The sequence below is a fragment of the Magnolia sinica genome, chromosome 7 (genome assembly GCF_029962835.1).
Source record: "Magnolia sinica isolate HGM2019 chromosome 7, MsV1, whole genome shotgun sequence".
Lineage (NCBI taxonomy): Eukaryota > Viridiplantae > Streptophyta > Magnoliopsida > Magnoliales > Magnoliaceae > Magnolia > Magnolia sinica.
In genome coordinates, this window is record NC_080579.1 from 1,132,097 (window position 1) to 1,145,361 (window position 13,265).

At 41.2% G+C, this 13,265-nt stretch overlaps 1 protein-coding gene and 1 non-coding gene across 2 annotated transcripts; both read left to right on the plus strand.

Moving 5' to 3' along the window:
* The first annotated feature begins 5,332 nt into the window (after positions 1–5,332).
* On the plus strand, positions 5,333–8,784 carry LOC131251862 (dirigent protein 11-like). Its single transcript, XM_058252856.1, has 2 exons — positions 5,333–5,926; positions 8,722–8,784. The coding sequence occupies exons 1-2, from the start codon at positions 5,333–5,335 to the stop codon at positions 8,782–8,784; spliced, it is 657 nt and encodes a 218-aa protein (XP_058108839.1).
* LOC131252461 (small nucleolar RNA snoR114) lies at positions 8,729–8,814 on the plus strand. The gene has a single exon (XR_009174480.1). It is a non-coding gene; the product is annotated as a small nucleolar RNA snoR114 (small nucleolar RNA).
* Positions 8,815–13,265: the final 4,451 nt, after the last annotated feature.

Sequence of the window (13,265 nt, forward strand, 5' to 3'; positions counted from 1 at the left end):
AGGTTCTATACAGTTGAGCTCATAGGAACTCCCCATGAGGTCGAGTTGTGTGGGCCTCACCATGATGTATGTCGAACATCAACACCGTGAATTTAATGGGTCCCTTTTAAATTATAGGATAGCAGAAAAATCAGCTGTATACGGAACTCAGGTGGGCCATACCATTTAAAATCATGTGAAGACATGCCTAAAACATATAAAATTACTTGGTGGGGCCCACCTAAAATTTGGATGTGTCTGAAACTTGGTCTGACCCCTCATCCAAGTGGGACACACATTATGGATGGGCTGGATTTGTGAAACACATCTCAATGGGCCCAAAAAATAATTATGAATGTTTTAATGGAAGGTAACCCCTCTCAAGTTTTGTACGTGGTGTGGCCTACAAAAGTCACGGATTAACTTGATTTTTAAGCTCTAGGCCCACCATGGAATGGTGCATCTGACTGATGGGGTAGATGATGTTTGACATACTTTATGATAGCGCCCACATAGCTCAACCTCATGGGGAGTTCACATAAGCTCGACCATATAGAACCTTTTCCCACACACACGTATATATACATATACACACGACACATGTGCATGTGTGTGTGTGTGTGTGTGTGTGTGTGTGTGTGTGTGTGTGTGTGTAAGGGGTTAAGCCCCAAATTGAAGCATATCAAAAGATCAAGTGGATCATACCACGAGAAACAGTAGGCATAATGATTTTCTAGTTTGCCCTGTTGATTTTCTAGTTTGCCCCGCTTAATTCTATTTTTGCCCCGTTGAATTTCATGATTTGCCCTACAGAATTTCATGTTTCCCCCGTTGAAAATCAAGTTTTCCTCGATCAATTTCTTGTGTTCCCCGCCGAATTTCATGTTTTCCCCGCTAAATTTAATGTTTCCCCCGCTAAATTTCATGTTTGCCCCGTTCAATTTCATGTTTATCCCACTCAATTTCTAGGTTCCCTCCTTCAATGTCTAGGTTCCCTCCCACATATGGGGTTTTGGTGTATACATATTTCGATGAAAACGGAGGGGTATTGAACATGATGTATTACAAATAAAACATCATTGTGGGGCGTAGCAAGCGTAATCGGATTGCGTATTGAGTTAGTCAGTACGCTCCCATTGTACTAAGTAAACTTAGTTGGGCCCACATTGAATGTATGTAGTATATCCACATCGTCTATCCGTTTTCCATCTAATTTTAGCAGTTTAGCCCCAAATTGAAGCATATTAAAAGATCAAGTGGATCATACCACGGGAAACAGTGGGCGTAATGATTTCTACCGTTGAAACCATAGTGGGCCCAACAATGATGTTTGTTTGTTATCAAACCTATTCATAAGATCATACAGACATGGATTAATAGAAAACACAATTATAAGCTTGATCCAAAACTTCTGTGGCCCCTAAGAAATGATCAACATTAGAAGTTCAATTCAAAATTTCATATGGTGTGGTCCATTTGAACATTGGATACATTTAGATTTTTCGGCTCAAGCCATAAAATTATCTGTTAAGTTTGCCTCGCTGATTGTCTAGTTTACCCCGCTGAATTTCATGTTTGCCCTGCTGATTTTTTAATTTGCCCTGCTAATTTTCCAGTTTGCCCCACTGAATTTCTAGTTTGCCTCACTGATATTCTAGTTTGCCCCACTGATTTTTTAGTTTGCCCTCCTTAATTTTATGTTTGCCCCCCTGATTTTCATGTTTACCTCGCTGTTTTTCTAGTTTGCACTCCCCATTCTCTTATATGCCACTAGAGACAACACTGTGCTTGAAGGGAAGAAGTGGATCGTCAGAATCAATGAATCTGCGCCAAAGTAGGACAATGGTTATGACTGTGGTATATTCGTAATGAAATTCTTCGACGTTTTGTGTAACGGTCTCACCTTGACGGGAACAGACATACAAAAATTCGTCATCGATTGGAGGAAGTCAATAGCATATGATTGCTTGTCTCTAGTCTGTAGATGATATTTGTCCAAGGCATGGGAGAAAATTTAAAAAGATGTTGTATTATACGGAGTATTAATTTCATTGTTGAATATACGTCATACATTGTTGTCCTACTCATGTACCATTTCATGTTATATACATTGTATTATATACATCGTTGAATATACATTGTACGAGGTTTACAGTAATGCTTTTAATCATTCAATGTCTAATTACTATATATTTTTCAGCCTCATTTGTTACCATATATCAGAATTAAGGTCATTACTAGCAGTTTCATATTTGTCCCGCTCAATTTCATGCTTGCCCTGCTCAATTCCATGTTTACCCCGCTCAATTTCAAGTTTCCCCCGCTGATTTTCATGCTTGCCCCGCTCAATTTCATGCTTGCCCCGCTGAGTTTGTAGTTTGCCTCGCTGATTTTCTAATTTGCCCCACTAAAATTCATGTTTGCCTCGCTGAAATTTATGTTTGTCTCGCTGAATTTCTAAGTTGCCTCGCTGAATTTCTAGTTTGACTCGCTCAATTTCTAGGTTACCTCACTCAATTTATAGTTTGTCTCGCTCAATTCCTATGTTGCCTCGCTAAATTTCTAAGTTGCCTCGCTGAATTTCTAAATTCCCTCGCTGAATTTCTAGATTGCCTCGCTAAATTTGTAGTTTGCCTAGCTCGATTCCTAGGTTTCCTCCCTAAATTCTTAGGTTGCCTTGCTGAATTTCTAGGTTCCCTCGCTCAATTTCTACTTGTCTCGCTCAAGTCCTAAGTTGCCTCGCTCAATTCTAAAAGGCATTCCAAAGTTGAAGTAATAATCACTATTCACTAAGACATGTTTTCATCACATAGCCAAATCTTTCTAATAGACACAGTTAAGCTGGCAGAAATAAGGATTCAAAATATTGGCAAGATAACCATACATTTTTGTTTTGATACTAATCCAAATGGTAACACATCAACCATTTTCTCAAATACAAGAGGTTCTCACGAGTTGAATTCTTTTATGTAGAAAATCAGACAATAAAAGTCATCTTCAAATGAAAGTTAGTGTCTTAATATCTGGCGAGCCATGAAAATGAAGGTTATTCAGCTATTCTGTGAAGCCAACAACACTATCTCATCTTAAAGAACTACATCTTTTTATTTTATTTATTATTATTTTTACCTTCTTTCAATTAGGCTATGTTTGGAAACCATGGATTTAGTGCCAAATAATAGAAAAAGAAAATAGATTTCCTTTGATGTGACTATTTGTTTTGTTTTTTTTTTTGTTACACCCAAATCCATAACTCAACTTGCAAACTGAGTGGAGATACCTCATTTCAACATTAGAGGTCTTGGCATCGATCCCCAGCGAGGGTGGCTAACATGGAGTGTGTGCACTGACATGGGTGTGTAATAACAAGCTAACCATATATATATATATATATATATGTTGTTTAAATAGCAAGGTACCTATGGCTACAGTTATAATCCGTAGCTATAGGGAGGCCGCCACATAGGCATGGGACAGGACATTGAAACAAGTGGGCAAGACAACTGACGCGGTCAACTCCAACTGGCTGACGCAGTTTATTGGGTATCTAGACCGTGGTACCTATGCCTATGGATTAGCTCCATATTGCTACGGTTATAATATGTACCTATAGAGGCCGCCAATCCATAGCCATAGGATGGCTTACTTAAAAAGAGGGATAGTTTCGTCCTCATTTTTGCTGTCCGTACGAGTAGGTCCAAGTTCGTATCTTAAGGCTGTATTGCTTCATAAAACCGCTGGACAAAAGGTGGGCCGCACAGTCGTAAATTTCTCTATAGACATTATAGGTAGATAGTGCGGATCGTGTGTTGAAGAGGGCGACTAGCTGTGACCCCCATAACAGAGCCTCACTATGGCAGGGCCCACCTTGATGTATTAATTGTATATCCACACAGTTCACCTCTTTTTTCAGCTTATTTTAGACGATGGTCTCAAAATTAAAGCAGATATAAATTTTAGGTGGATCACACCATAGGAAACAAGGGTTATTGATCATTAACAACCTTTTGTGGGCCATAAAAGATTTAATCAAGCACATATTTGTTTCTTCTTTTCATCCAGTTATATATGATCTTATCAACAGATTGGATGGTCAATGAACGTTATGGGGAATGTTAGAAAGTCTTCAATGGTGTGTGATCAATAACCATTATTTCCTTTGGTGTGGTCTACTTAAAAGTTGTATCCCCTTCCTTTTGGCCACCGTATCTTAAAATAAGCTTTAAAAATAGATTGAGGGCGTGGATATAAAATGAATACATGGAGGCGAGCCCTACGGTCAGGATCACACCCACATTTCTGGTTCGGACGTCGCAGCCAAGGTGTGGCTATGTCTTGATCCACCTCACAATCGCTGATGTAAGCTCACGTCAGTTGAAAAAGAATTTAAAATTTAAAATTCTAAAAAAATAATACACATACCTAATCTCTTTACTGGTAGACTGGTAGTGGTATGCACCAAAATTTTCCATTTGCATAGCAAGGAAATCTTTTGACCCGTGGATATTATGTGGGCCCCACTAAGATGCATATGTTAGATCCACACCGTTCATCTATTTTTTTAGGTCAATGGAGGACATGATTTTGAAAACAAGACAGATATAGGGCTCAGCTGGACCACACCAAGAGCACATTGGTGATTGAACGCCTATTGTTGAAACCTTATTAGAGCCCTCCATGACTTTTCTTTGACATCTAACCGGTTCATCTGGTCACAGACACCTGGATGAAGGGAAGACACAAATATCAGGTTGATCTGAACCTTCTATAACCCAAAATTTTTTTAACGGTAGATATACAATTAAATTACCACTTTTTCCTGTGGTGTGGCCCACATAATCGGAGGATGTTTCCTTTTTCGGATAATTCAATAAAAAAATTTTCAAAAAATAGATGAACGGTGTGGATCTAACATACACATCATGGTGGGCCATGTTTGGAAAAATGTTGACGCTTTCTCCCATCAACCCAATCGGGGTCGTATCTCCCCCGGATTCTCTTGATGTGGATTGCCTGCCAAAGCCTTCCTGCGGAAGTTAGGTAGGTACACCGTGATGTTAGTAAGGAATCAGCCATTTTTATCAGTTTTGTTAGATTGGACACAGATCCAAAATTGAGACAGATCAAGTGATCGAGTGCTCAAGGTATGTAAGAAGATGCCTTTGGCAAGAAACTCCCTCTGCCAACTACCCTCCACTACACTGCCCCACCAGATACACGGTTGGAATCATCCAAACAATTATGCTGCCATATGGGCCCCACCCACCACTACTTATGATGCAAGGATTACCCTCCCACTATTATAAATAGACCATTTCTCTACTACTATGATAGTAAACAGTAATTGATACAAATGGCTCAAACCACACCAAAGATATCAGTTTCAGTACCGATATTCTTCCTCATAACCATTGTTGCCAGCTTGGAAGCCAAAGACACAAGAACGAAAGAGACCAACATGGTGTTCTACATGCAAGACTGGGAGACAGGCCCGAAGGTGACTTCAATCCCGGTTGCTGGAATCAATGGCGTGAATTCAACTGGGTCCAAGTTCGGAGCCATCCTTGTGTTGGACGATGCGATCACCGAAGGAGTAGATAGGAACTCGAAGGAGCTAGGACGAGCTCGAGGGATATTTGTAGTGTCGTCCTTAGACGCCTCCGTCCTATCTTACATGTTCACGATCGTTTTCACGGACGGAGACTACAAAGGGAGTACGCTACAGATACAAGGTTTGGAACCCTTGTTGTTGCAACGTAGGGAGGTATCGGTCGTATCCGGGACGGGCATGTTTCGATTTGCGATGGGCTATGCTATTCTCGAGTCGGCTTTCCTCGACCTCGCCAATCTCAATGCAGTTGTCAAGATGATTGTTACCGTTCGCCACTACTCAGATCAGGACTCGACTAATTTGTCGTCGAAATCTACTAGTTTATTGAGTTCAGATGTAACATTAGTTTTGTGCTTGCTATCTCTGCTTTTAAGTATGATTTTTTAAAATCCCACTGTGAGTTTCAGGTGTTTCTGATTCTATTTTTGCTTATATGTTTATATATGCGATCCAGGCCTTACAGTCCACTCATCTGGCTTGGATGAAGGGTTAGGCAAAAAAATTAGATTGTTTTGCAACTCAGGCGGGCTCTAACGAAAAATAAGGGTGGGCATTCCCCCTTCAACTGTTTCCTCCTCTATGGCCCACTTAAGTTTTGGGTACGGTTGATTTCTACACCCTTTGAGTTTTATCATGAGGTGGCACACATCAAATGAATGGATTGGATGTCATGCACATATCACATGAGATAAGCTCTTAGATTTTTAAGAGAAAATTTCTATCAATTATATATATATATATATATATATATATATATATATATATATATATATATATATATATATATAGGGAAAAGGTACTATGCGCTTGACCTCATGATAAGCTCTTGTGAGGTCGAGCTGTGTGGGCCCCACCGTGATGCGTGTCGACCATCAACACCGTGCATTTGATGGTTCCCCTCTAAATTATGGGATATCCCAAAAATCAGCCATATACGGAACTCAGGTGGGCCATACCATCTAAAATCATGTGAAGACACCGTTAAAACATATAAAAGCACTTGGTGAGGCTCACCTGAGTTTTTATTGTTGCTGAAACTTGGTCTGAACCCTCATCCAAGTGGGACACACATAATGGATGGGCTGGATTTGCAAATCACATCTCGATGGGCCTAAAAAACTGATTATGAATGTTTTAATGGTGCGTGACCCCTCCCCACTTCTGTATGTGGTGTGGCCCACACAAGTCACGAATTGACTTGATTTTTGAGACCTAGGCCCAGATGGAATGGTGCATCTGATTGATGGGGTAGATTTTCGAAACCCATCAGAATGGGGCCACACAGCTCAACCTCATGGGACGGACTTGTGAGGTCGAGCGCATATTACCGTTTCCCATATATATATATATATATGGAAAAGGTACTATTAGCTTGACCCATTCCGATTGATTTTAAAATTACTATGCGCTCGACTCCCGTGAGGTCAAGCTGTGTGCGCCCCACCATGATACGTGTCGACCATCAACACTGTGCATTTGATGGGTCCCCTCTATATTATGGGATATCCCAAAAATCAGCCGTATACGGAACTCAGGTGGGCCATTCCATTTAAAATCATGTGAAGACATGCCAAAAACATATAAAAGCACTTGGTGGGGCTCACCTGAGTTTTGAATGTTGCTGAAACTTGGTATGAACCCTCATCCAAGTGGGACACACATAATGGATGGGCTGGATTTGCAAACCACATCTCAGTGGGCCCAAAAAATGATTATGAATGTTTTAATGGTGCACGGCCCCTCCCCACTTCTGTATGTGGTGTGGCCCACACAAGTCACAGATTGACTTGATTTTTGAGACTTGGCCCACAATGGAATGGTGCATCTGACTGATAGGGTAGATGTTCAAAACGCTTCACGGTGGGGCCCACACAACTCGACCTCATTGGAGGGTCTTGTAAGGTCGAGCGCAGAGTACCTTTTCCCATCTCTCTCTCTCTCTCTCTCTCTCTCTCTCTCTCTATATATATATATATATATATATATATATATGAATCACTTTTATGAAAATATCCTGGGTGACTTTAATTAACGTGTTCGGTTGAGTCTCCTTTATGGTGGGGTAGAATTGAAGAAAAATAATGATTTAGGTGGCCCTGCCTCATCGAGACGATGTGACCCATACTTTGGATCCTATCTTGGTGCATGTATTCTATATTCACGCTGCCGTATTTTTCTTAGTCATTTTAGGGCATGAATTAAAAAATGATTAAAAAATGAAGTAATTCCAAATCTCAGGTGGACTACCATAGGTGACGGTGGTGATTGAGCATTAGCAATTTATAAAATAGGATATAAAAGTTTTAGATAATTAAGCTGATATTTGTTTTTTTACCCCTCATCCAGGTTTAAGTGACCTTATCAACCGGTTGAATGACAAATAACATTACCGTGGCTCCATGTGCGAATATAAGTTGAGAAATGCAACTAGCAGATGCTTCAAGGAATTCCAAACCTTGTATATACATGGAAGAATGGGTGGACGGCACGGATGAAACACATACATCATGGTGGGGCCCACAGAGCACCGACCCATATTAGCCAGATGAGATGCCAATCCGTTTCCAGACATGGAGTGGGATAGCCTCAATCCATGGGATTAGGAGACAATCCCTTACACAATGTAATCATTACATTTTGGTGATTCCATCCCACTTAAACCCATCTAATCCCATGCTCCAAACACCCTTACATCCCAACCGTATACGTGGTAAACAAGTAGGCTGATGGAGGAGTTGATTTGGTAGGCCACCATGACTATGCAATGGCCCAAAAATTTCAAGTCTACCACTCTGACCAGTTATTGTGAGTTTCACCAGTGGGATCCGGACTGCTGCTCATTTAACATGGCCTTTCTCAGACCAATGATAATGATCGTGTAGTGAGGATAGATCCTAACCATCTAATCAAAGGGTTAGGATTGTTTGATTTAGAAGGGTTCTTAGGAAAGGTCAATCCATGATTGACCAACGGTCTTGATCACTTAACCATGCACCCCATTTGTAGAAACAGAGATGTAAACAAAACTATGCCATTCCTGTTATTGTCTCATTATCCACTTCCTACGTTTGTCCCACATTGGTTGAATTGTAGTATTATGAGCTCTTTATGTGTTCCTCTTGTCATTATAGTATATACGAGCGGTGATGACTCTTTACGTAGCTGCAACGATGGGTGCTGTTGCAACCGTCTGATATCTAGACGAAGCTAGCGTATCTGAGCTCTTTATCTTTTTGAAATTAATGGGCTGGGCCGACGCGCTTTTACACATCTTAGGCTAAACTCGTCTTATTTAGAAATAGGCTTAAATTTTAAGCTGAGCCCGATCCTTAGGCCTGATAATCCAGCCCAAGTCCAAGCAAGCCAGACAGGCCAACCTGACCCATTGACACCTCCGGCTGGATCCTATCAGTCGGTCATTTGGCGCAATATTACTTTGAACTTCCATTCGTGGCGTGCATGTAAATTGAATTAAACCGTTCAATTTATGTATGCAAGCTTAGAAAGTATGGTTAACCAAGAAAATCTGTCTTTGATAATCTTATTATGATATTTGTAGAAATTTATTGGACGGTTTAAAAACAAAATTATTATCCATTGGTCAACAGGTGTCCGTGAATGGAGGCTAGGATTGTGAAACCGATCTAATTTTTTGAGGCTTGCCTGGAGACCTGACTATGTGGGGCCCGTCACGATGTTTCTGTCCCATCGTTGATGTATGTATTTTGTCCACACAATTCATTTATTTTTCTATCTCATTTTAAGGCATGAGCCGAAAAAATTAGGCAGATCCAAAGCTCAAGTGGACCGCACAACACCAAGCAGTGGGGATCAAACACCTATAGTTGAAAACTTCTCGAGGCCTTGGAAGGTTTCAATGGTGCGCGTCATTATCCCACTATTTCCAATGGTGTTGTTCACTCATAGCTTTAGATTTACTGTATTTTTTGTCTCATGCCCTAATATACACATCAGGAGTGTACGGTGATATGTTCATGATCGACGGATTTGAAATATTTGAAGATTTCCAATCATGCAATCTGAACCATTCACTAGCTTTAGAATATAATTCTTAACGGCTATTATTAAATTGACATTGAGTGGATGGTTGGAGCACCCTATAGTTTTTTCCCTCTTTCACAGCCGTTTGTTTTCTACGACGTAGATGCAATGGATAAGATTTCCTGATAAAAGGATTACTAACAAATGAATAGCTCAGATTGTTGATTAGACTTATTTCTATGAGAACAATCTGGACCGCCCGTTTTATAATGTATTGATTGGATGCCTGGAACTGTCTGATCTTTTCTTGGCATCTCCCGTAGCATGCCTTTCAGAGCTAACCCAAGGGAAAGGATTGGCTACTCCCTCTGCCACCGGTCCGTGGCTGGTGGTTGGTGCTCTGTGGGCGCCACCATGATGTATATGTTTCATCCATTTCATTCATCCATTTTTAAAGATCATTTTAGGGCGTGATACCAAAATTAGGAGGGAAATAAATCTCAGGTGGACCACACCACAGGAAAACAATAGTGATTGGATATCCACCATTAAAATCATCCTTGGCCCCAATGTATTGTTTATTTGACATCCAATCTGTTAATTAGGTCATACAGGCACAGATGAAGGGAAAAAACAAATATCAGCTTGATCCAAAACTTTTATGGCCCCCAAAAGGTTTTTAGTGGTCGACGCTCATTCGACATTGTTTCCTGTAATGTGGTGCAACTGAGATTGATATATACCTCAGTTTTCGTGTCATATCATAAAAGGATATGCAAAAATAGATGGACGGCATGGATGAAACACATAAATCATGTTGGGGCCCACAGAGCACCGACCACCAGCCATTTCTGGTGGCAGGGGGAGTAGCCAATCCGCGTCCCTAACCCAAAGCCCGGGCCGGTCGATTGATTTGTGCGAGTGGCCCAACCGTTGGTGCGAACATGTGGGGCCCATGATTTTCTACCACAGACCGAGTTTTGAGTCATCATAACCCAAACTCTTTCATATTTTTCAAATGCAACAATCTGCACCATTGGTACTTGATTCTTTCTCCTCTTCTATCCTTTTCTACATTTTCATTTCTCTCTGAGTTCTCTTTGCTTCTCTATCCTCTCTCTACCTGATTCATTAATAGGCCATTTTTCAAAGTCCTTACCATTGCATATTTCTAAGCTATTCGGAGTTCTCTCACACATCAAATTCCTCCCTTCTTCCCAATTCCCATCCATCCATCCATACCAAAAGGAGAAAGAAAGAGGGAAAAAACATGGCTTATTCACTGATCTCGACTGCAGTAGATAGGTTGAACACCATCCTCCAAGATGAGATAGCTTTGTTGGTGGTTGTCACCGATGATATCAAAAAGCTTTCCCGTACTTTCACCTTGATCCAAGCTGCGCTTAAAGACGCTGAAACTCGGCGAGTGAAGGATGAAGCTGTGAAGATCTGGTTAGAGAATGTCAAAGACCTGGCCTATGATGTGGATGACATACTAGATGAGTGGATGACAGATGGTCATAGATCACAAGCACCTGATGAAAGAGATGGGTCCTGTTTCAGCAAGAAGAAGGTAATAAGCTTGCTTTGGCCTGTTTCTTGCTTCAATCATGTCACGTTGCGCCACAAAATTGGGAGTCGGATAAAGGAGGTGAGGGGTAGATTAGATGAAATTGAAAAAAGAGAAGAGCCAATTGGGTCTTAGAGTAGATAGTGGAGAGAGTGAGAGAGTGGATAGTGAAGTGAGGCGGGTTGAGATCAAAGAGCGAGAGACGGGCTCCCTACTAGATCGACTGTCAATTGTCAGCAGAGAAGATGACAAACATAGAGTCTTAGACTTGTTACTGGGGGAATCAGGTGCCCTTTGTCATTTCTATCGTTGGAATGGGGGGTGTGGGCAAGACCACCATTGCTCAGCTCACCTACAATGATGAGAGGGTCAAGGGGCATTTCCAAATGAAAATGTGGGTGTGTTTCAGAAGATTTTGGTGTGAAGCAGATTACAAAATCAAGCATAAAATCTGCAACTGGGGCTGGTTGTGGGTCATTAGACTTGGCCCCATTGCAGGATCGCCTCCATTGTATGCTGCACTCAAAACAATTCTTACTTGTGCTTGATGATGTTTGGAGCAATGACAGCGAGATGTGGGACAAGCTGATACTTCCAAGATGGTGCACCAGGGAGTCGAATCATTGTAACCACTCGTAGAGAAGATGTTGCATGGGCAATAGGAAGGGCTCACATACACAAGCTGGCTGTCTTATCCGATGATGATTGCTGGTTAGTGTTCTGGCACAGAGCACTTGAGCATCGGAATGTACAAGAGCGTTCAGAGTTGGAAGATATTGGAAGGGAAATCGTAAAGAAGTGTGGAGGGCTGCCTCTCGCAGCAAAGACAATAGGGAGTGCCGTGTGCTCGAAAAGGACGAGAAGGGAATGGGAGCTTGTCTTGGAAAGCGACACATGGAATTCACATGATGTCTTACAAGGCGTTTTACCAGCTTTGTTACTCAGCTACCATGAATTGCCTCCTGCTTTGAAGCAATGCTTTGCTTATTTCTCCATCTTCCCGAAGGATTGGGAGATAGGGAAGGATAGGACAGTGAAGTTATGGGTGGCACAAGGTTTCATCCACTCCGACAGAAGTAGAGATATGGAAGAAATTGGCAGTCTATATTTTGATGATTTACTAAGATGCTCATTGCTTCAAGATGCAGAACTGGATGATGACAAGAACATACTCAAGTGCAAGATGCATGATTTAGTTCATGATCTTGCGCAATCTGTTGCAGGTAGTGACTGTTCACTGGTGGATATCAGAGAGCAAGCCTCGCTGAACCTAAGCAATGTTCGCCATTCTCTTTTAATTGACAGTGATAAAGATGGGGATGAAGTGGCTTCCATTTGGGCAACCTTGTATAAGGCTAACAAGTTGCGGACGTTGCTATGCGTTTCAAGAATCTCCAAGCCTAGGGTGCCAAACAATTTATTTCATCATTTCAGATACCATAGGGCATTGGACTTGAGTGACACTAGCATTAAGAAATTGCCTGGAACAGTAGGGAAATTGAAGTAGTTGAGATATCTTGATTTCACTTGGACAGACATAGAGGAGTTGCCTGAGGAGGTGAGTAATTGTGGAAATTTATGGACCTTGATATTCAATTGGTGTACTGAGCTAAAAACACTGCCTAGAGGGCTGAGAAAAATGATTAACCTGAGACATCTAGAATTAGAAGACACTAACAGGCTGAAGTACTTACTGCAGGGCACAGGGAGACTAAGTAGCCTTCGGATGTTAACAAAGAGTTGATTGTGGAGGGTGGCATCGAAGGATGTAAATTGGGAGAACTGAAACAACTCAATCATCTTAAAGGAAGAGTCAAAATTATTGGGTTAGAAAAAGTCAGGAGCAGGGACGAAGCTAGGGAGGCAGAACTGTATAAGAAGCAGAAGCTTTATGCTATATCCTATGACTACGGAGGTTGGATGATGATGAGGTGAAGAGAATGGAGGACGTGCTTGTAATCCTACAGCCACACGCAAACTTGAAAGAGTTGAAAATAGTGGGTTACAAAGGTTGGAAGCTTCCCAAGTGGATAGAGTCATTTGCCTATGTTGTGTTGTGTTGTATTATACGGAGTATTAATTTTATTGTTGAATATACGTTAT